Genomic DNA, 24,139 nt, shown 5'->3' on the forward strand with positions numbered 1-24,139 from the left:
GGTGCAACTTGTTGCTGAGGGAATGAAGGGCGTCCCATGTGACTCTCCCAGGAGAAGGCTCTGGAAGTCTGTGCCTGGTTTCCTCCAGATGGTACCCCATGGCCTTCTGTACTTTGCTGACTTTGCTTTGTATCCTCCCACTTGTAAGTCATAGCCATGAGTACGACAATATGCTGAGTCCTGTGAGTCCTCCTTGACCTCCTGTGAGTCCTCCCTGAGCTCCTGTGAGTCACCAAAGCTGGCGGTGGTCTTGGGGACCCTCAGACATGGGGTATACGGCAGCATACCACTATATCGCATTTCCAACCCACAGATAGAACAGATGGGAAGAACCGTAAGATCATGGGCAATAGTGAAATAGATTCAAATAATTAGGAAGTGATGAATTTTGAGTATTTACTACCTTTCTTTTAATGTAATTTATTCTCTTGTAAGTTTATATAATTCAATTTTTAACAGTGGCCATGTTTAACAAACACTCACAGACTCCCTAAAACCACAGCTATGGGCTGCGGCAAGCCCGTGCTTCCCAGCTCCAGGACGCCATTAGATAAGTAAGGATCTGTGTGACAGATCCTGTTGTGAATTCTTTATAAAGAAATGGTCCAGCTTTCCTGGTCCCCAGCTGGGTCCATCTCCATTGCAGTTTCCAGGACAGCAACCCTAGGACAGCAGGATCACTGAACTTTGGGCTGGCTCTGTCTCTCCAGAAAGTGACCTATCTCGTGAGACTTCTCCCCACCTGGCCCTCTGTTCCAACTTTGACATGACGTTGCTCTCACCTGTGGACACGATGGTCAGCTTGGCTCCACTGGCCATGAGCACAGGGTTGAGGTCAGAGATGGGGCTGGCGGTGATGATGTTCCCTCCAATGGACTAGAACAAGCAGAGAGTGTGTGAGAGCCCAGCCCGCCCAGGAAACCTTGCTCTCACAGCTGCCTCCCAACCACAGGCACATGGGTGACACCTGCTGAAGGCACAAGACCAGCCTCACCTGGGCTTCTAGAACAATGTGCAAAACTTGGGATCCTGATAGTTGGGATTGGGTCTCAACTCTAAAATTTAGCAGACAGTCATGTGGGTCAGTGCCTTTAAATTTGTTCGATTTCACCCAAATGTTTCTGAAAGAACTGAGGTTGTCTATTACACGGTGAAAGCAAATATCTCTGAGTTTCTGCCTCCTCATTCACAATCAGAGGCAGCAGGGGCTTGGGGTAGGGGGAGGGACTGGGAGTGGGCTGGTAGCCCACTGGTAGAGTGGGTTGTGTTCTGACTGAAAACATCAACAACAAAATGGAATGGAAGGGGTGGCTTTCCGCCCAGCACCATCAGCCGTCGTGAGCCCCCAACGGCCCCCGGTGTGTGAACACGGTTAACAGGGAACTTGGGACTGGTCTGAAGTCTGGCTGTGAACAGTCAATGGCTGGGCCTCTACCTTCCTCTCGGGGGGGGGGGGGGGGTCTACCTCTCCTTCTCCCCCAATTCTGAGAGGCAGTCCCCGTCCCAATTTGGCTTCTCCCTAACTTATCTCTACTCCATTTGCTGATAGCCTCGCCAAGTCCAGGAAGAGACACGCCAGCCTCAGGCGTCAAGACTGAGTCACCAGCACATGCTTCCCAGAGCAACCCACAGGCTGCCTACCTCAGCAGAACCTTCGGGCTCCCTCCCAGCCCCACTGAGTCAGAATCTCTGGGAGTGGGGCCTAGGAATCTGCATTTTAACAAGCACCCCAGCCAGTTCTAAGCACTGACAGTTGAGGCCTGCTGGGTCTTCAGCAGAAGCCACACTAGACCCCTCCGCCCTCTGCCTTGTGACAAAAGGCCTCGTGCCCTGAGCCTTGAGGGCCCCTGAAGAGGGACTCACCGCCACGGACTTGACCTGTATCCCAGCAAACCAGCGGAGCTGCTCCAGGACACCGCTGAACACCTCTGTTTTGTATTCAGGAAGTTTGTCAACCGCTTCACGCAGTGTCTTTTCCACAGAGCTCAGGGGGCACGAGGCTCCAAAGGAGATACCTGGAAACACAAGCTCAGAATAACAGCGAATCCCCTCACAGCTCAGAAAACACCTTCACACACAGCCCCTAGGGCACTTTACTGGTCCCTGAGGAGGGCTGGGCCAGATCACACATCCTTATATGGATGAGGAATTAAGGCCCAGAGAGGTCAAGTGACTTGGCCAATGCCACACAGCTAATAAAAGAGCTAGGACTCATCACAGGTCCCTTGGTCTTACAACTGCTCTCTCAACCAGTGGTTCTCAACGCAATAAAGTCAGGTCTCTGAAGGTGAAGTCCTGGCTTTTTTTTTTTTAAAGCCCCCAAGACCTCCCCGCACTGACTCCCTGCCCCATGAGTGATTCTAACATGTAGGCAGGATTGAGAATGAATATTGAAAAATCACACAGGCTCCCCTCGCCCCCTGCACCCTACCATGGATGCTCGATGAATGAAGGCAATGAGGGGGCCCCCTCTCCCCATGCAGGGAGGCTTTCCTGGCACCCAGCATCCCATGGGACCCATCCCCAGCAGCCCAGCCCCTCCCTGCGGGGACTCCAGGCACACCTCCCCTTACCCTCGGGTCCGTGCTCCACTGAATTCAGCTCAGGGATCCAGGCTGGGCAGACGATCATAGGAAACAGTTTGTTCTTGAACTTCATCTCAATGCCTTGAGAGAAACAAGATACCTGAAGTTAGAGGCTCCTGCCAGAGCAGGCCTTGGCACTTTCCTGCCACTCACACAGGATCTATGACATGTTCACAACAGCATCACTCTCCCTGGGTGGGGTTGGGGGCGGTTCTCAGGATTAGCAGACACAGTGGACAAGATGGGGGCTCCATGTGGTTTCCACACTATCAGCCTGAACACCGTGTCTTTCTCCCCCTCCCAAGGAAAAGCTCTATCAGAATTCAAAGGAGATTAACTCTTTTTTTGTTGGACCTTTGATTTTTTTTTTATTACTCAAAAAAGCTTCATTTTTTTCTCACTTAGCCTGCTGACTCTGTGCTTGTGCCTTCGACACCTTCTCAACGATTTCTACTCTTCAATAAGGAAGGCACACTTGATCCTGTCACAAACACAGCACACGTGGAGCCATCACAGATCCCACTGAGGTGACTTTTGGTTTTAAATGAGATGAACCTGGGTGCCTGGGTGGCTCAGTGGGTTAAGCCTCTGCCTTCGGCTCAGGTCATGATCCCAGGGTCCTGGGATCGAGCCCCGCATCAGGCTCTCTGCTCAGCGGGGAGCCTGCTTCCCCCTCTCTCTCTGCCTGCCTCTCTGCCTACTTGTGATCTCTGTCTGTCAAATAAATAAATAAAATCTTAAAAAATAAATAAATGAGATGAACCTGAATTATGTGTGTGTGTCTGTGTCTATGTGTATGTGCGTGGGTGTGTGTGCACATGTGTGTGTGTGGCGGAGGAGGAGATAATATAGAGAAGCACAGCATACTAACACACGTCAGGAGCCCACTGAAACACCTCACACATCTTAACTCACTATATCCTCACAATCGCCTTGTGAGATATTGTGATTTTCTGTTTGTAGATGAAGCGGCTGAGGCACAGGAAAGTTAGGCTCTTGCCCAAATTACGCAGCTAAGAATAGGCATGTTTCGGTCCGTGTGCAATTCTTACAAGTTGGTGTATCATAGTAACAATAGCATGAACATCTAGCACTCAGACAAAAAGGAAAACCGTCTCAGAGAGAAAACATCAAGTCTGCCTCCCCGTCCCCAGCATCCGCCTGCACCCTTCCAGGTGCGTGGCTCTGTGGGGCCACACGTCTGTGTCCAGCTTCTGGTCTCGGTGAGTCAAGGGAAAGGGCTCCGTGAACAGATTCAGCCCTGGTGCTCAGGCCCCGTCCGCTCGGCACCTCTCCCAGCCCGTCCCACAGAGCTCCAGATGGGAAGGTTCAAAAAGAAGAGTCTGTGCATCCTCCCACCCCCTCGTGTGCTGTGGAGAGTCTCCGCAGTGTGGTCCAGGCTTTGAATGCAGGCTCCAGGGACAAAGAACGCAGGTGGAGGGCAGAGGTGGCCCGTCTTCTCAAGGCTCGCTCTCTGCTCAGCTTCCCCCAAATCCCTCTCGGGTGTATATATAAGGGAGAAGGGGTGAGCCGGATGAAGTCATCTTCAGAAGTTATTTCTAACTTGAAGCTTATAAAATGTGTGTGGATTCATTCTCTTCCATTAGAGTCTGATTGTGTCCAGGATGTTATGTTATGAACAGGATGTTATGTTACATTATGTTATGGACATGTCATGTGTCAAAGGAGCTCGAAGATTTTTCCAAACAGTCACTCTCTACTTTAACTCATGCCACCCTGGACCCCAGGGCCATGGCCACACAGGCTATAGGGTCACATTACAGGACGCACAGCTCCTAGGCCACCCGGATACCCTGGTGTGTCACATTTCTGCAGCTGGAGTCTCGGTCGCACACCTGTGCTCATGAGGGCGGGGCCTACTCTGTCCCCTGCCAGCTTGAAACCAATCAGACCCTCCTCTCTGTGTCTACAGATCCAGCAAGAATCCAGGGCCCAGGGGTTCCTTCCAGAACCAGAGCCAAGAGCCCCCCACAGGACTGCCTGGGGCTGCTTAAAACCATGTCAAGCCACCCCCCACCAAACACCAGAGGTCCTCTAAGGAAGACCTCAGCTACACCACGATCCTTTCTTCAGAGCCTTGCTGGGCTTGGGATGCAGCAAAGAGGAAATGGGCCAGGCCAGCTCCAGAAATTCCTGGATTTCTGTCCCTTCGAGCACTGGGGAGTAGAGCAACACAACCTGAGTCTCCTGGGCTTATTTGCATATGGTGAGCCTCATGTCCCAGGTGCTGGCACCAACAGGGCCAGTGGCCACATCACCCCCAGAAAAGGGGAGGGGCAAGAGAATGACACTGCTGGAACCCCTAACATCTCTCAGGCACCAGCCTAGACACGTGACCCCCTTCACTCCCTCCTCTCTGAGACGGGGAGGTACTCTGGGGAAGGAACAATGACAAGTGATCTTGTACCCGAGCTCCTCCCATAGCACCTGGCACAGAGCCAGCATGCCATGTGCCTATGGAGAGTCAGCAAGGGTCTCCTCAGGACCCCTTGAGGAGATACTAACCCCCCCCCATAGGTGAAATGGGAAATGAGGGCAGCACAGGGGAAGCCAGTGTTCTGAGGACACACGGCCAGCGAGGGGCCACCCCCGGGCACACTGTCCGCCCCGCTCTCACCGATCTCCGTGTTCCCCACCACCAGCTTGGCCTCGGGGTACTGGGCTTTGAGGTCCAACAGCTCCTTCAGGGTGGAGGCCTGGATCCAGGTCACGCGCTCGCCTTCAAAACGCAGCTGCTTCTGAGGATCATCCTTCAGCCTCTGGAAAATGTGGCTCCTTACCGCACTGTCTCCTGCCCACTGTGGCTCCCTGATACGCTGAAGCCTGCGATGGGATCACCTCTCCCACCAGTTTGTTGAATACGGAATTCGGGGTGAAGAGACAGGTCGGGGAGAATGGAGGGGAACGTCCTCGTGTTGAGGCAGAGTGTGTGTTACAGCTCTTAGACACATTATCTCTCTTAGTCCTTAGGGGACCAGGAGGTGATGGGACCTTCACCTGCCACAAGGGGACCTAAACTGTCCTGGCCAAAAGCCCGGGTTTCAAGCAGTGCCCCACCCCCCACCAATGCCACTGTCTTCCAGAGGAGCAGTGGACAAGCTGCGGGGAGGGGCAGAGGTGGCCAAGAAAGGGTGTCAGGAGAGAATGCAACAGAAGCCAGTTATAGCGTGTGACGGGTGACGTGGGGCTGGGAGAGAAAACCCCCCAGATCAGACTGACAGTGCTCTCAAGGGTGCACCATCCGGGGAAAGGTATGCTGGTGGCCTGCTGCCATGCCGTTCCTTTGGGCCCACTGGACTCACTAGGCTGTCCTCGTGCTCAGCACCCCCCAGAATCTGCACTTGAGGCCCTGGAGTGAGGCTTGATTCTTCCCCTGCCATAAATGTTGCAGCGAAGAAGCAGGATCCCAGTGAGAGGGTAGGTGTGAGAGGGTCCTCAAACAGAGCAGCAAGCCCGGGAGTGTGCCCTTTGAGCACAGTTTGGTTTCTTTGTTAAATAAAGGGACTGCTCACAGAGAGGAGAATGGGTTGCTTGGGGGCTTCTATGTTAGATGTATCCAGGAGGTCAGCAGATGCTTCTGGAACACTCCACATGGAGTAAAGTGCCAGGGAGATCCACTCTCAGTGCTCAGAGTGACATGTGTGAAGGAAGTGTGGGTCCCTTTGGAATATGTGACAGAGGGACTTGACCTCTGGGTGTCAGAAAAAGGACAAGTTCACAAAAGTCCCAGTTGGTATGAAATAGAGCAGGCATCCAGAGGCTCATGGCACAGAAACTGAGTCAGGCCTCTCCCTGGGGCATCACCTACCAGCAACTCCGGGGGGAAGATGGGCTCCTGGGTGGGATCCAAGGGCATGAACTCCTCCGGGTTGAATAAAGATGGCGAGAGAGTGACCTGCTGGAAAAGGGAACAGTTGGGTGATACCATATCTCCTCCTTTAAAATGTCCTGTAGGATCTACCCAGACCCTTGTGCAAGCAAGCCTCCACTACCCCATCCGGCTTAGTGGAGGGCCAGGAAGCTCCTGGAAGGCAGGATAAAGAGGTCTTGCCAGAGGACATTGCACATTCACCACCCTCACGGTCTGGGCATAACCATTTCCTCTTCCGGCCACACTGTCGGAGTGCGAAAAGAATCTATTGCCTCCTTTAATCTGAGACTGGCCCCCAGGCTTCCGTGGAGAGGAGGACCCACTCACTTTGGAGTCTGTCTTCTGGTTCATGCAACAGTTCAGGCTGTCGCGACTTCCTCCGCAACACCCGCCATCCTAGAGAGATGACAAATACACAAAAAATATTTGCAAAGAGTTTTCCCAGAAGCTTTTAAAAACCTGGGTCACTAATATCCAATGAAATCTAGCTCTGCTCCTACCCCAGCACCAGGGGGAACAGCAGATGTCTGCTCCCCATCCCGCTCACGTGTGCATGGACGTAAGACCTCTGCTTTAACCACTTCCCCTTTCTTGGTTGATGGAAACTAAGAAACTCATGCAGGAGAAGCAGGAGGAAATTTTAATTTTAAGAAAATTTCTCTCCAGGGGCACCCGGCTCAGTCAATTAACCATCAGACTCGATTTCGGCTCAGGTCATGATCTCAGGGTTGTGAGATGGAGCCCCGAATCAGGCTCTGTGCTGGGTGTGGAACCTGTTTAGGATTCTCTCTCTCTCTCTCTTTCTCTGCCCCTCCCAGCCCTGTTCATGCGCTCGCTCTCTCTCTCTCTCTTTCTAAAAAAAGAAAATTTCTCATAAAAGCTAAGTCCTACTTTATCAAAACATATCTTTATGCCCATTTTCGCCCCTCAGGGCTTCCTCCTTAAGAAACCTCTCTGAGAGGAATCCCCATGGGTGCTCTCGGTGCCTCTGCTTGGGCATCAGTCAACTTCTAGGAGGCCTGGCCGGGCTCCTTCCAGGCCCCAGTCTCTGTGGGGCTCCTTCCAAGAAGGGCCGAGACCAGCGCTGGCTTCAGAGAGGTGTCCAGCCAGTGTGCCCGATGACCCCACCACTGCATATCAGGTCCTTCTTGCCAGAAAGCTAAACACTCCTCCTTCCTCACTGAGACTCTGTGCTAAAGGGAGGGTACAGGTCCGATGACCCACCACCCCTGGGCAAGAACTGACTCGGCACCGCTCTGGGTGCCAATGGCAGAGCAGGGAGTAGGGTTCGCTGCCTCCCAGAACTGAGGCACTGAGGAGGGGAAGGGTGTGTTCTCCTGATTGATGTGTGCCAAGAAGGCGGGAGTCTCCGCTCAGGGTCTGGGAGACACTCCAGACTCCCAGAGTTATGCTGAGAGGCAAAGGTGGGAGCAACTCCCAGGCATGGCTCCAAGCCCAGGTCCACAGCGGCCAGCTCCTGAAGAAGGCAGCCCTTCTGCCCGTGAGTCACGGGAGACACATTGCCCAAGGGATGAATCACACCTTGACGAGTGTGCCCAGGAAAGCCCTCAAAGGGCCCGGAGGCTGACAGGATGGCCTCAGGGCATCTGAAAACACCGTCAGCCCCTTCCTCAGGAGAGGAGCCTCGGCTGCCTCAGCCCCCTGCCCACGCTGCCCTGTGGGCTGACCGCAGCCCCCTCCTGCACCCACAACCCTGCCACCGGGTCTCCAAGCACTCTACTTTGGACTTTCTCACCATGGCCTTGGTCTTCTCCTCTGTGTTTAGACAAAAAAAGAAGAGAGAAATAAAGTTCCCCTAGTGTCTCTTCTCATCTTTCTTCTTGGAGATGGTGACATGGACTCACCGGACCCCACCTGAAGGGAGGGAAGCCGCGTCCAGCCAGCCGTCAGCCTCACTCACCCAGTCCTTGTGGGGAAGGACATACTTCATGGAAGTACATTTTCCAGATAAAGTGTTGGCACAGTCTTCCTTAGATCTTTTTACTTGATACTTCATGGACGTGGCCATGACACAAATTACTGTGATGTACAATAACGTGCCACTGCCCTCCATGCCCACTGAGGTTGGATAAAGCTGGGTTTGTTTTTTTTTACCCCCTGGAGAGATTTCTCCTTTTCTCAGCAGGCTGGACTGCTAGGCTCATGCTCATTTTTACAGTTCCTCCATGCCCTTCTTTGCTCCTAACCGGACATCATCATTTCTTGCTCTGAACAGCGTGCCTCCTTCTAGCAAACACACGCCCCACTTTCCTAATGTGCATGGCAGGCTTAAGAATGAGCTAAGCAGGTTCATTAGAGCGTATGTAAACTCAGAATGCAGAGGCTCCAAATAAGGCCTTGGGCGGGGGCGTGTCTCCAGGGAGTAAGGTGCATGAGCTCTGAGCACACTCTCTGTCCCAGTCACTTTGGGAGCTCTGCTCTGCTCCTCGAGGCCCCGCAGCTTGATCCAGGGAGGCAACGCCAGCACAATGGAATCGGGAACCCTTTCAATGATGATCAAACTCCAGCCCGGCAAAGGACCATACTATGGATTACATTCACAAGCCCTTCTCTTTTCAGAAAGTAGGAGGGCTGGTGAAATTGTATCTTTCGAGAAGCCTCTTCAGAAATAAATACATGGACAAGATTAACAATTCTCTATTCTCAGGAAGCCTGAGCAATTGACGAAAGTCAAATAGCGGGGAATGGAAGAAACATACCTGCACCGTAATTTTGAGTTGCCGTGTATCTAATACTTAAGATGTGCCAGTGTTTTAAGGGCTTTAGGAGGGAGAAGTACTTCCCACAAACACCATAAGAATTATTATAGGTATTATTACAATTCTGTGATATCATTGTAATGATGTATGTTTTATTACAGTTACAGCTGTATTAATAGAACATCGTAATATTGTATTATTATAATCCCATTTTAGAAACAAGGGAATATACCTGAGGTCATGCATCGTTTCAGTGAAAGGATGAGATTTGAACCCGGGTCTGCCACACTCCAGGTCTGTGCTTTTGGTCATTTTCCCTTAAATCCACACCTCCTCATTCTTAGTCATCAAAAGCATTCAGCACAATGGGCTACCTTCCCTCCCTGTAGACCCCATCCCTGTGGCCACCCTCTGGGGTCATCTGGATACAACGCTCCTTTTCGGAATGGAGCAACCCTCAAGGTCCGTGAAAGGCACAGGTGTCTGTGACTCTCCCTTTCAACCCAAAATCAAACTGAGAAGAGATGGTTTGATTAGAGTCAGGGTTAACTTGCCCCAGTTGGAGAATCAGGTGAAATCTGGGGAGATAAGCCAAGAAGGGAGAGGCCAGCCCTCTGTCCTCCCTGCGGGATGGTTGGTGCCTGTCGGTGTGAGTGTGATCAGGACCTGCTCGGCCAGGCTGTGGCTTCTCCCCCAGAGGTATACAAACACGGCAGGGAGGCACCGGCTGACTGGAGATCTAATTAGCAGTTTCACAAGCCCCACAGCGTGCCACCTGCAGACGGTGGCTCCTCAGAGAAGAACGGAGAAGCTCAGGTGCTGGGGCTATGGTTATTTAACACCAGGCTCAGCATCTGGGCCACCGGAGCGCATCAGACCCGAATGCCCAGAGGCAGTTAGCTCTGGGACTGCATGCCTCTTCCAGGAGCCAGCTTTCCCTGGAAGAAGGGTTCTCGGCACTCCTGCTATTGCCCAGAGCCTCTGAACAAGAGGCAGAGTTCAATGCCTGCGCCAGGTACCAACAGTGGGACTACCGGCCAGGTGGCCCTCCTATCTTTCTCCCCTTTCTTCCAGAGGCCCTTGGCATCCCGCCCACTGTGATTCCTGAGTGTTGTTGCTTTAGGAGCAGGGCTGCAGCCGCCCCGGGGCTCCCACTTACCCTGGCAAAGGTCCGGAAGCCCTGAAGGATGGGTCTGTAGCCCGTGCAGCGGCACAGGTTTCCTGGGGGCAGAGGAAAAAAGCTGCGTTGAGAGCACAGGCCCCAGGGCAGGGGAGGGGCTTGTGGCTTTGCTCCTGGCTCAGTGAGATGCTCAATTTGCTTATTCTGTTTTCTTTGCCTGGAACACCCTGTCCTCCTTTTATTCCTGACTTCAAAACTTCTAACGCTTCTTCCAGGAAGCCTTCCTAGACTGCCCAGACTGAATCAGGTGCTTCTTCTGGGACCCCCCCTTGATGCCTGGTCATAGCCTTGTCAGTGAGCTCATCAAACTACATTATAAACTCTCTTCTCACTTAGAGTGCAAACTCCTTGAGAGTAGAGACTGTCTTTCATCCCCTGGGCCATCCCTGTGCCCCCTGTGCCTTGCATGGTGCCTAACACGATAGGACCCAATACAACGAATTGAATAAATGATGAATTGAAATGGTGAATGGATGGGGGGCCTGTTCAATTCAGCGAACAGACACCTTGTCCAGGCTCCCAGGTCCAGGAGGCAAGGTGGGAAATCTACTCCAGCCCAAGGCTGAGGATCATGGCCACCTTCTTCCTCATTATGCGGCCTTTGCAGAATGCTGCAAATCCTCCGTACAAGCAGAAGAGAATGGGAGCCATGTGACTAGCCTCTGTGGAATTTCCCAAATGATCTCCTCCCGCACCCACCTCCCTGGGCCACCTCCCTGCACCTCCAGGTGCAGGAGGACACCTCAGGAAGATAAACACTAAGGCAGGAGACCCCCCAGAGGTCTCCAAACCATGCCAGTGTTCTTCAGACCGAGAGAGGGCTCAACTCCAGCCAACCCGAGCCACCAAGTTGGGGTAGTCTGAGTCTTTCCTCCGGAGGGCAGTGCCTCGCTCTCTTAGCCCATTCCTAACTTGGGCTCTGGCCCTGCCCTAACCCCCACCATGCCCCGTTTGCTATGCCCCCTCCTAGGTGGCACCCGGAGGCCCCTACCTTGGAAGGCATTCTCGATCTCCTCAATGGTGGGCTCAGGCTGGTTCCGAAGCAGCGTGTACATGCTCATGACAATGCCGGGCGTGCAGAACCCGCACTGGGAGCCGTGGCTTTTGGAGATTCTCTCCTAAAATGGACAGATGACTTGACCCACATGCTGGCAGAAGCTCTCTCAGGGTCTCTGGATGACCCACGGGAAGCCCGAGCATGCCAGCAGGGAGGGTGGGCAAGCAGTCCCTGCACGAAGTCGGTCCTAGGCCCAGTGGTGGCCTTGGCCAACCACCAAGCCTCTCCGGGGCCATGGGTACCTTGCCTGTACGATGAGGGCCACCTGTACTTATCTCTGGAGCTGTGGTAATGATTTAATGAGATAAGTCACATTAAACTCCTAACATTATTATACCTGGCACATAGTAGGTGGTCAACCAACATTGGTCATTCGTAGGAAAGTCTCGTCGAAGAACAGTGACCTTTAAAACCAGAAGGGCTTCTCACCCTCCATTCTCTGCACTGAACAGTGGAGGAAGGAGACCCAGAGATTGAAGAGATTGAACCAAGAACACACACAGTGAAAGGAAGAGCGGTCTCACGTTCTTTTCATACTCTAGCCTGCAATCCAGCAAACCGGCATGTATTAAGAACTAAATGAACGTTTTTTTTTTTCCCCCCAAACTAAAATATCATTACATTCTTAAATGAAGGCAATGCCAGGAATCATGGGAACATAAGAATCTGGAAATGTGCCACATAGAATTTGTTATATGCATTGAATGTCACAGAATTCTCATTTAAACTCTGCCAGATTTTTCATACCAGGAGACTCACCATGTCCACATTACTATTATTATTATTGTTACATTACTAGTATTTTGTCTCCTGGGAGTCTCTCTTGGTACTTAAGTAAAATTGCTGAAGTACTGTGTTTCCAGTGCCTAGGATATACAAATGTTCCTCCACTTTATAAATATTTACTGAGAACTTATTCTGTGCCAGGCGTGGTAAGGGCCCTGGAAACAGAGCAATGAAGAAGAGAGACAAGATCACCAGTCTTGTGAAGTTAGTAAGGGAAATACTGACAAAAAAAAGAGGAAAATTCCAGGTAGAGATCAATGTTTTGTAGAGATTTAGTAGAGGCTGACGGGACCCGGAGTGACCAGTGGCCCTTTGGGAGTGCTCCAAAATAGCCTCTCTGAAGAGGTGCCTTTTAAGTTGAATTTAATAACATGACTTGAACAAGGGAAGAGTATATATGATCTAATTATGTTAGTTAAGAATCACCCGAGGGGGGGCCTGGGTGGCTCAGTGGGTTGAGAGTCCGACTCCTGATTTTGACTCGGGCCACAATCTCAGGGTCATGAGATCGAGCCCCATGTCAGGTTCTGTGCTGAGCACGAAGCCTACTTAATATTCTCGCTCTCCCTCTCCTTCTTCCCCTGTCCTGCTCTCTCTCCCTCTCCCTCTCTACCTCTGATTCTCTCTCTCCCTCTGCCCCTGCCCTGCTCTCTCTTTCTCTCTTAAAAAAAATTTAAGTTACTCCAGCTGTGGGTAGGGAATGAATAGGTTACAGGGGACAAGAGTAGAAATGGGGACCAGGACACAATGGTCCATGTAAGAGCGGAGGGTGGCTCAGACCAAGCAGTAACAGGATAAAGGAAATGAAGGCTTCGCCGTAGGGTTAGAAGTAAAGTAAATATCACGTCTGGATGGATTGGGTGTGGTGCAGTAGAGAAAGAACCAAAGGTGACTCCCGGATATTTATCTCGAGCAACTGGGCAGATGCTTTCGCCATTGACTCAGATGGAGGAAGTCTGGGGGAAAAGGGCAAAAATAGGGTTTGTGAAGTCTGAGATGAGCCATCCATATAGTGATGTCAAGGAGGCGATTGGAATTATGAATCTAACCTCTGAGGAGAGGTCAAAGCTGAAGACGTAAATGGGAGTGCTGTTGGTCCATAGATGGTACTGAACTCGCCTGGGCATGGGGATTGTGCAGAAGGCGAGGCGAAGGGGCCCAGCCGGAGCCCTGGGTGTGCTGCAGCAATTAGGGACTTGGCAGGCCTAGAGCCAGCCCCAAGCACCAGCCTGGAGGGAGGAAGGTGAGCAAAGCGTGGTGTCCTAGAAACCCCAAGGGAAAAAACCAATGGACAAGGAGAGGTGGAATCTGGCTCTACAGCTAACTCAGGGTCCAATAAGCACATGGGGATTAAGAATCTGTACCACTAGAAAGGAAAGGGTTTGGTGGATTAATCAGATACTGTCCCTGTGTTTAAACTCTTCTGTCTTTCATCTGCTTGTTTCCAATTACAAACCCGAATTCACCCTCTCACCTCTCCTGCAGGTTGGACAAGTTTAGTAATTTCCCCTTTTGCTGCCTAAGAAATGAAGCATTATGGGCGTTGTGATCTCACATGACTTGTGCCAGCTGCCCTGCCCCTCCCCCGAGAACAAGCAGTTTGCTCAGCCCCAGGCCCTAGCCCAGCACCCACGTCAGGTACTCAAAAGGGCATGATCTGAGCAGCGGGTCTCCTCAAGTGGCCAACGGGCCTGCCTCTGGCACCTTCTGTGACTGTAATGTCTGGAAGACCCCCTGCCTCAGCTTCCCCATACAAGAAGCACTGGAAATGATGGCCTTTCCTTCACACAGTACTCTGGTCCTGTGTGTTGCCATGTTGCCTAAAAATATCCTGATTCTTTCCACAAAACCTCAGATTACTGTCCGCTCTTGGTTCCTAATTTCAATCCACTGCCAGGCAGCCTGATACCATCAGGAAAAAAAAAAAAAAAAAAATCTCAGTCCGAGACACTCAGACGCCTCTATTCTCTCATTAAGCCCTTACTAACCTCCCTGTTAGTGGGGTAGAGGCCTAGCAGCCCACATCCATATCCCCTGCAGGGGGCCGTCGAGAGAAGTCATGGGATTACCATCCCAGCAAGCAGGGAGTATGTGGGCTTTTAATCAAGGGCACAGGGCATCTGAAACCTTGAACCCGAGACAGCGGGGGTTTCCTGAGCACACGCGGGGGCGGGGGTGGGGGTGGTGGGGTGGGGGGTGGGTGAGGCGCTCTCTTGCCCCCCTCCCTCCAGGTCTGGCATAGGCAGCCTGCCCCGGCCACCCGGTCGTGCTGACCTTGTGGTTCCCTCAGGGTCATGCCATGGTCACACCCATGGTGGCCACAGGAGGGAGCTGCAGGCCTGGGGCCCATTTTTCTGCCTCGCAACCGCACCCCCCCCCCCCCCCCCCCCCCCCCCCCACCCAGCCTCTTCCTCCCTAGGAGAAGGAGGTGAGGGACGCGGCCAGGCCACAGTGCCTCCTGCCCCGGCAGTGACACTCAGCCTCACAGCCCAGAACAAGTCCGCAGCCCTGGTTTGAGCCTTCCTGGCCTTCGGTTACCTGCACAGGATGCAGCCTCGACTTCGTGCTTCCGATCCCTTCCACCGTCGTCACAGCAACATGATGCAAAGAGCAGATGGGGGCCAGGCAGGCATTGGCAGAAAAGTGGCTAGAGCCCCAGATTAAGGTCATTCTGTTGTCCGCTTGAGCCACCGGAGACTTAGAGGGGCTTTGTCATGACCCCTCCCTCTATGTTACATTCTGGGCTATTCCCTGGGTGTCCTCGCCTCTCTACCCTGGCCTCTGGGCTAGCAACAAAGGAGGCTCCCCCCACCCCGCTAAGGCATGAGCCCCTGCAGGGTCCTGCGGGGCATTGGGCCTCCAAGCTGGAACACGAGGGTCATCCTCAGTCACCTCAGTCACCCCCACCCTGGAGGCTGAGTCAAGAGGAAATTTCTGGCAGGTTCCAGGCCCAGTGCTTGCTCCTCTGCCTGCAAGGCCCTTCCTTAGCCTCTTCAATTTCAGAACCTCCAGTCACGTTTGCCCCCCTGCTCTCACCCCCTTGTCTCCCATCCTCTGTGGGGGGAAAAGGAGGGGGTGATCCCCAGGAAACATGAGACACCAGCCCCTTAAACAGAGGTTCTTGATGTCTATTTTTTCTATCCACCATTCATCCATGTATACAAGCAGCACCAGTTTCTGAGTCCAGTCACATGCCAGGCACTCTGCTGAGGGCCGAGGACTCAAAGGTGAGTGAGATGTTCTTCAATAGCCCACGGTCAACCCAGGAAAATGTGTGAAGCCTGGGTGAAGGTGCAGTTTAGACAACTTATGGTAAGTGTTTCAGGAGGGCTGAGCACAGAACACTCAGGGACCAGCACAGACATGGAGTACCTAACCTCGTCTTAGGAGGTCAAGGAAGGCTTCCCGGAGGAGGTGTTATTTTGCCCAGTCCTAAAGAGCTAGCCAGGTTAGCCAGGTGGAGAAGTCCTAGAAGAAAGGACATTCAAGACCTGGACAACAGCTTATGCAAAGACTGGGAAATGAGTAGGCCAAGAGTGTCAGTAATCCACAGTTGTCCCTGCAAGGATGGAGTCCTGGGCCTGTAAAGAGAGATATCTGGAAAGGAAAGATGGGGCACACCGTGAGAGGCCCTGAGCACTAAGCAGAGATTGGACTTTACTCCAAAGGCAGTGGAGTCTGACCAAAGGATTTCATGGGATTGGAAATAGTCTGGATCTAGAAAGTTCACCTATGCATGTACACACACACACACACACACACACACACACACACACTCTCTCTCTCTCTCTCTCACAACATGACCCCTGACTCATAGTCCTTGTGTCACGACCAGCCAGTGGGCAAAGGATACACAATCTTGTTCTGGAAACGATCATACTTGGAAAGCATCACGGTGCAGGCCCCACAGCCGCCTTCTCCACAGCCCAGCTTGGTCCCGCTTAGCCTCACTGGGTGGTTGAGGGTTAAGGAACATCTTTGCTGGGCTGCTGGGAAGTGGGTGTGCACAGCTTTAAGTATAGAGCCATCCATTGGCACTCACAGGCTCAAACCCCTCAACCCAGGGAGGCCGCAGACCCACATGGCCCCCTCATCCCAGAAATCTGCAGTGTGACCCAGAAGGTGGAGAATGGGACCATCTCTACCGCACAGATGAGGAAAGGCATCAGGGTCCCATCAGACAGCACCAAAGTATTCTCCAGGACTGGAGTCCTACTGCTCTCCAATCCTGGAGATGTTTCTTGGCATCAGGGGCTTCCTGGTCTGGTCTAAGGGGATCCCAACCCTGTGGTCTCACTGCGCAGGGGGATCAGTCACCTCAAAGCTGAACACATGGGGCGACCCTCATATCACTGCAGCTCGGTATACAATGAAGCCACTCTGGCCAGACAGAGACATTGATCTGTTCTGGGACCCACTGAGTCCTGCTTGTCACCTTGACCCTTTTGGGTTGCTGAAGTCCAGGAACCAAAGTTAGAGTTGGACCAAGGGCTTTTGAATATCCACCCATAGGATATGTGACCAGAAATGAAAATAAGGATGATCTTTGAGGCTGGGGGCCAGGAGTAGCAACATCTCTTACATGTACTTGCAGAAGTAGTCTGATAACTTTGAGTCTGCTAGTATGCCTAAGTACTAAGCTATTCTAGAGAGCAGCACTGACTGTGGCCCCTTTCTCTGAGACACAAGGGCTCCGTGGCTGCTTTTCCTGCAGGCTGTAGGCCTCTGAGCCGTCCAGCTCTCTACCGAAGGTGGAGGTCATTATCACTGGTTGCTTCCCTCATTTGCAAGATGAAATGAAAATTCATCACGAATTCTAGGTCATTCATGGTCTGATCATTCAGTCATTTAAGTAATATTTATTTCTTACCTTTAATATGCTGGACATTAGTCTCTTTAAACATAGAGCATCTTATACTTGAAAAAGACTTATACCCATGGACCCAATTGATTTTCACAATAATTTCATGAGCAGGTGAGGCAGAAGCTACTGTTTCTCCACAGATTAAAACAAAACAAAGAAAACTGGGGCCCAGGAGGTAAGGTGGGCCCAGAAAGGCAACATGGTCACTCGGGTCACCTTGTGTGAGGGCCCAGACACAATCACCTGACTCCCGATTTGGGGACTCTTCCCTTCACCATGTGGCTCGCTCTTCTAAAAAACAACTGGGAAGAGCTCTCTATACCCTAAGTTATTCCTCTGACTCCTCAGAATCTATGCAATGAGCAATAATTCAGACAACTTAATAGTCCAAAGTCTAGCAGAATCTTTCAGCTGGGGGATTTTTTTTCAGAAGGCAGAATAGCAGTCAAGCCTAGGGTTTTTCCTCTTTCCCAGAACTCTCAGAATTGAACTCTCATGGCAGTCATCCAAAAGCCACCCAACCTTCACTTCTGTGAAAACTTTTGGTTTCAGATTTCATTTGAGATTTGACCTTCAAACTAGCAACTGCCATAATCAGGAATATCTGAGGCTCTGGGGCCTTCAAAACTTCATCAGAAAACTAGCACTGGTGTCCAAAATGTCTGAGAATGTGCCTGTCTCCTCAGACCCCCACCCCCAAGTACAGGGGCTAGCAGTGGAGTTCTGTGCAGTCTCCCAATCCTACTGAGTGATTCTACCAGGTTCATGGGCCGTGAAACTCCAGACTCACCCTCTCTCAATGGAAAATCCAGGACAAAGTACGCTGGAGCTGGACCTCATCTGATAAGAAGTAAGTGAACCAGAGGGAAGGCTGTGGACTTCAGGCTTGCTTCTGTAGGTACGGCAACTACGCTCTGCTGTCCTCAAATAGGGCACCTGAATGAGCCACTGGACATTCCTGACTCCGGGATTGAGGGGGATTAGTTAGCAGAAGTTGGGATGAGCAACATCCCAACAACCAACCCTGAAGAGTTTCCAGCATGACTAGAATGTTAAGAGCATGCCTCTAGGTTTCAGTCAGGCTCTGCCAGGATTGGTCCAGAATAGACGAGCAAGAAGCAGGTCCCTTCTCATGTGTCAAACTCACTTCCTCCTCTGTCAGAGGCATTGCTGTGGGGATCAATGAGCTCACCTATGAAAATCACCTTCAACTCTACCTATGTACAGTAAGTGCTCAGGAGTCCCCTGTCCCTTGCCTCCCAGTGTGCCATCTCCACACTGGATGGCACTCCACACACTTCCCCACTCTGGAATCCTTTCTCAACAAACACAACTTCCTCTGACATTCCTTCCACCTTCACAGAACTGGAAAGATTCTCTGGAAAGCCTCAGTGAAGATCTCTTGAGGGAGGCCAACTCCTCCTGAGGGGAATGGCCACACAGTTCACCAGGGCCAATGAGGGCCTTTCACAGATACTCATTTTACAGGCCCGGGATTAAACCCTAGCATCACTAGAGTCTTACCTGGAAGAAATCCTAAGAAACATCAAAAATAATCCTCTCATTCGACAGTCGATAATTTTATACCTGGAGAGCTCAAAATACGTCCCAGGGTTGAGACATATTTTGTCACTGCTGAGTGACAGAGCTACAACTAAGATGCAGGGGTCCAGAGCCCTGGCTCCAGAGCTCTGTCCTCCACACTTTCCTGGCTTCCCACAGTCACTAGAAAATAACATAAGGCCTAGAGAATGAACCCCCACTGTCCTGAGCCACACCCTCACCCCAAAGTCAGGATACATTTTCTTCTCAGGTAGGCCAAAAGAGTTGTTTCTGGATCTGCATTTTTCTCCACCACCTATAAGAACAAAAACAAAAGAAAAATGTATCCTAGGTATGCTTAGCCACTGCCTCACCCAAGAGTTTGTCGAGTTAATAGGGATGTGCCCAATATATCATGAAAATGAAGGTCTTGGGGTGCCTGGATGGTTCAGTCAGTTAAGCATCTGTCTTTGGCTCAGATAATGATCTCAGGATCCTGGGATCAAGTCCCTCATTGGGCTTTCTGCTCAATGGGAAGCCTGCTTCTCCTTCTCCCTCTGCCTGCTGCTCTGCCTACTTGTGTTCTCTCCCTCTCTGTCAAATAAATGGCAGCTGCAGATCCCCATCTGTGCCCCAGGCATGTACCATCTCAGAGAGTAGAGGGCCAGTCTGTTGGCCTGTGCTGCCAGTCATTGGCTCTGATAGCCCAATGCCAACAACATAACACATGTCAGACATGGAGAAGAAATCTCAACCCAAAAGTCCACAAATGGTTTATTCAATAAGATAGAAAAGTTGCCTATAAAGTGAGGTGCCAGTTTCTGATGCAAAGAGTCAAAGGAAATCCACAAAAACCTGCATCACTACTCCTACCCATCCTATGTTATGAAGGTAATAGGGTTTGCGTGACTGGGATGGTTAAGGAGAGAGAATATGTGACAAGAGTTTCTTTAGAGAGAGCGACACTATGAATCTTACATTTTCCTAAGGTTGAGGAGAGGAGGTATCTGCCTCACGCCTCAAACTTCATGAGGGGGCTTCCATAGCTCTACACAGGAAGCTAATATACAGCCTTTGTGAGATGGAGGATATGGTTATCTGGCATATCTGAAAGCTAGAGATAGGCTTACCAGAGAAGCTGAAGAAGAAATGGCAGTGTTGGGATCGGTGTGCACTCCCAGAGTCTGGGAGGGCAGAGGATGTGAAGTGTTGGCTGTGGACCTGGTAAAGGTCATGCAAGAGAGAGTGACCTGGTGTGGAGGTGTTTAAATCATCCCCAAGCTCTGACTATGGAAGGCTTTGGACCTCCAATAGGGTCTATACAGAGTGGACCTCCCACAACTGGAGGTCGAGGAAGGGCCATGGGCCAGAGAAAAGCACATGCCCCATGTCATGAGACTTACAATGGAATGTTCCCAGTGGTGGGAAGCCATCTTCCACCAGCACTGACTTAATGAGAACTTTCTTCCAACCCCACCTCTCTATCCTGAACTGAGGCTGTGTATAGAAACTTAGAAATGACCATAGGATTTTTTACTGATTAAGAGCAATCCAAGAAGTCATAAAACTGCCAGAATTTGCCCCCTGAAAAAAAGTTTAAAGGAAAGTGGAAAATCAGATTAGTTTCCTTTCATTAAAACAACCCACAAGTCCAGTTTGTTCAAAGTCCTAGTTACAAAGTTCACACAGGAAGCTATTTCTTTTCTCTTGGAGAACTCATAAATGCACAAATAAAGATCCCTATCACTTTGCTTGGAAATGGCAGGAAGAGCCTCTTAGCTTACTGCCTTCCCCCTGAGCTGTGCCTTCCTCATCTTCTAGCTCAGCTTCCATCACATCGTCTCCTGCTCTGTGCCTCCCGTGACTTCCCACGTATGCCAGGTAACATTCAAGTTCCCTGGGCTATCTTCCAAGGCCCTTTTCCATATGTCCGCAATCTTCATTTTCAGCCTTTTCCCCTCCTACTTCCATATATACCTGGTCTTCACATCCCATAGAAAATACAATGTATACCTCTGACTCTGTGCCTTCAACTATTCCATTCTTCTTCGACCTGCATTTTGACTTACAAGACCCCAAACACTTCCCCAGCAAAGGCTTTTATATCATCTCAGCCATGAGTGGTCCAACCTTCCTTGCATTCCTACAGAGAATGGCTGTGTGACTCTCACAGCATGGCTGCAGGGTTGGCCCAGCAAACACCATGGTACCCTCTCTGAACAGGACGCCAATGGGTATTCCAAAGGACAAACATTTTGTGGGGATATGAGCTTAGGAAATGCTGGGTTCAGCAAATTGTTCTGATAAGATTTAAGCATCAAAACCAATAATAGCTCTAATGGATTATAACCCATTAAATAAGATTAAAATTTATGAGTCCAAAGTGATACTTAATAAATAAACAAATTGGAGAGATGGGTAGGTTCGTCCTGATGGAGGAATGCCAACTAATGAATCCAGTTAGCCATCTTGCAATCAGCACAATAAATGAGCCAGTCTAGAATTATCCATGGGTGCTAAAACTAGTTGGTGAGAGTTTGATGATCAAGATATTCACATAGACTCAAAGGATCTTCTTACAGATTATTTGCTAACTATAAAGGATAATAAATTTATCTTCCAGTAGAGAACACTGATGGATGCCACCTTAACCAAGTGGTCAAAGTTCACATTCCAAATAATGGAGGAACCTGACCTCACATGTCTCCCGATGTAATGTACTGAGAAACACTTACCACTTCTCTGGCATTCCTGCTCAAAATTCAGACTCTGAATCTAATTATAAAAAAGCATAACACAAACTCAAAATGAAAGACATTCTAAGAAATAATGGCCTATTCTCTTCATAAACATCAATGTCCCAAAAGACAAGGAAAGGTAAAGTGCCATTCCAGCTTAAAGGAAACTTAAGAGACATGACAACTGAATACATAGTATGACCCTGGGTCCCAGGCTTGGGAGAAAAGTTATCAATGACATTATTGGGGAAATTAGAAAATATTGCAGAAGGGCTATAGATTAGGTAATAGTATTATATCAACACTTCATTTCCTGATTTTTATAGACACTAGTTCTATAAGAATGTTCTACTCTTGGTTTAAGGGTTAGAAGGGCATGATGTTAGAAATTTACCCTCAAATGGTTCAGAAAGAAAATTTTATACTTTATGTATTTATTTCTATTAATTTTATACATAAATAAATATGTAACATTATGTAGGTACTTATATACATCTATATATCTATGTATATACCTATACACATATCCATATATGTCTAATGCACGTGCTTATCCCATACACAACTATTCGTTGTGTGTGTGTACAGGGAGAGAGAGTATGAAGGAGATAATGATAAAGCAGATGTGACAAAATGTGAACAGTTGGTAAAGGTGTGTAGCCTATTGAGTGTTTCTTTGTATGCTTCGTACAACTTTTTTGTACACTTAAAATAATTTCAAAAACCAAAAAAATTTTTTTAAATAGTTCTCTTCAGTAGAGGATTTCCAATGGCATTTAATACTCATGCATTCATTCTGTCCTCATTAATTGGACGCCTGCTGGATGCCAACACTGTGCTAAGTGGTTGAAAAATACCTGAAAAGAGAGGGCACATGGGTGGCTCAGTCGGTTAAGACTCGTGATTTCAGCTCAGGTCATGATCTTACAGGTCGTGGGATGGAGCCCCGTGTCCAGCTCCACACTCAGAGGCGAATCTGCTGGACAGTCTCTCCCTCTGCCCCTCCCCACACTCTCACATGTGCACATTCTCTCTCTCTCTCCCCCCTCTCCCTGTAAAATAAATAAATCTTTAAAAGAAGAATATCTGAAAAGAGCATTTTGTGGGCCTAGTTTTCTGTAAAATACATTTTGTAACATATTACTTTGCCTAATTATAATCCCTCTCTTTAACTGGTCCGTAAGTTCCCGAGAGGCAGGTGCCTGGCCTCTTCTCAGAGACCATACTCACCCAGTGCCAATGTACCCCACAGGCGCAGGCCTGGGAGGAGCTCGTAATGTGAGTGAGTGAGTCAAAGCCACCATGAGGCTCTCTGTAGCTGCCACCTGCTTCTGTGGGAATCACCCCCACCTTTAGCTGTCCCCCTCACGCCCAGTCAGCCAGACTCCTCCATGCACCACAGTCTCCACCAAACAGAAAGCTACTGCTGAGATACTCTAGAATCCTACCCACAAAATGACTGTCACTACAATAACACCAAAATCCTGGGCAGCTCTTTCTTTCCCTCCAACTCTGACTCTAGAACAGACGACATGGAAACGATCATCATCAAGGCCCATCACCACCACAGAAGCCCCCTGAGGTATTTGATCGTTGGCCTCAGGACCTCTCCAGAACCCCAGTCAGCAGAGACAGAGTCCTGGACAGCCTGAAACAGGAAGAGTAAGAGAATAAGGCTTACAATGAAGAGTGAGTCACCCATTCCAACAGCTTCTTTGGTAACTTCTCTGCACAATATCCAGTAACAAAAGATCTAGATCTAGAAAGATCTTGGAAATAAAAATGGGAACGCATGTACTCAGAGCCACCTTGATCTGACTGGGGATTCCTGCTTGGTCTTGTGTGCAAAGCACAGCTTTTACCTCATCATCATTCTTAGATTGCCTCTCCACCTTTCTAGCACTTTCTCAAGAGGCTACAGGCTTATGGCATCAGAGCAACTGACACTAGGAAAACTTCCAGAGATAGTGGGTTTGATATGACGATACCATCTAAAAATGTTAAATTGCTTTCCTGAAGTGGATCCGAGATACAGGGGGAAACAACGTCACCAGGCCAGATTTCCCTCGAAATGCGCCTTTTCATGTCCAGTGCGTCACAGCACACCATCCCTAAGGAAGAGCACGACCTGGTCCTGTCACATATGAATTGATGGCATGGTAAATAAGACAATCTTAGAGTAAGATGTGGCCCTGGAAGTCATTGAATCCAGCTGCTCACTCAATGTAAAAACCGTTTAGAAAAATTCCACCGAAGATGCTTTGTGTAAGGAATACTTCTAGAAAGTCAATTCAACCATTTCTTGGATCTCTCCGAGGCAATCGCTGAACGCAGCAAAGTTGTTGGAAATGCTGGGTGTAAAATTTCACAACCACCAACAGGGAAGCTGTGCCCTACCTCTTGGTTTGCTGCCAGATGCCAATCCTCAAAAGAAATTGACATGGAGAGACACACGGAACCTGGAAAAACATGGCTGACCCCACCCTCAGCACCTCCCGGTGGAATGCCTCACATTGAACCCAATGGTCTTCAGAGCACTGATGTTGCCGTAGCTCACAGAATTCCCTTGCTAGTCACCCAGATGCATCCTGACCATTTAAGCACCAGATGCCCCATGAAGCTCATTTTAGCTCTTGAGAATTACCTCAAATGTCGCCCAATTTCTCAACTCAAAAACACCAGTAAAGCAAAACAAAGAGAATTATCCTTCTTTGAGGGCTCCTTGGCACAGTCACCCCTCACACTCTCCACATGGCTATTTGCAAGGTAGGACTA

The 24,139-nt window shown here is 50.0% G+C and overlaps 1 protein-coding gene across 2 annotated transcripts in view; it reads right to left on the minus strand.

Moving 5' to 3' along the window:
• Positions 1 to 24,139, minus strand: part of XDH (xanthine dehydrogenase) — a 59,807-nt gene that overhangs the window by 34,575 nt on the left and 1,093 nt on the right. Inside the window, exons 2-12 of one of the 2 annotated variants that reach the window (XM_032881836.1) lie at positions 18,885 to 18,942; positions 16,074 to 16,170; positions 14,759 to 14,867; positions 11,369 to 11,495; positions 10,357 to 10,418; positions 6,805 to 6,873; positions 6,415 to 6,501; positions 5,224 to 5,365; positions 2,574 to 2,666; positions 1,864 to 2,015; positions 783 to 876 (exon numbers count right to left, since the gene is read on the minus strand). In XM_032881836.1, coding sequence (XP_032737727.1) covers positions 783 to 876; positions 1,864 to 2,015; positions 2,574 to 2,666; positions 5,224 to 5,365; positions 6,415 to 6,501; positions 6,805 to 6,873; positions 10,357 to 10,418; positions 11,369 to 11,495; positions 14,759 to 14,867; positions 16,074 to 16,170; positions 18,885 to 18,942 — 1,090 coding nt within the window. Of the gene's footprint in view, positions 1 to 782; positions 877 to 1,863; positions 2,016 to 2,573; positions 2,667 to 5,223; positions 5,366 to 6,414; positions 6,505 to 6,804; positions 6,874 to 10,356; positions 10,419 to 11,368; positions 11,496 to 14,758; positions 14,868 to 16,073; positions 16,171 to 18,884; positions 18,943 to 24,139 lie in introns of both variants that reach the window. The other variant, XM_032881835.1, reaches the window with a different exon arrangement.

This window comes from Lontra canadensis, unplaced genomic scaffold (assembly GCF_010015895.1).
Source record: "Lontra canadensis isolate GAN:19392208 unplaced genomic scaffold, GSC_riverotter_1.0 scaffold78, whole genome shotgun sequence".
NCBI lineage: Eukaryota > Metazoa > Chordata > Mammalia > Carnivora > Mustelidae > Lontra > Lontra canadensis.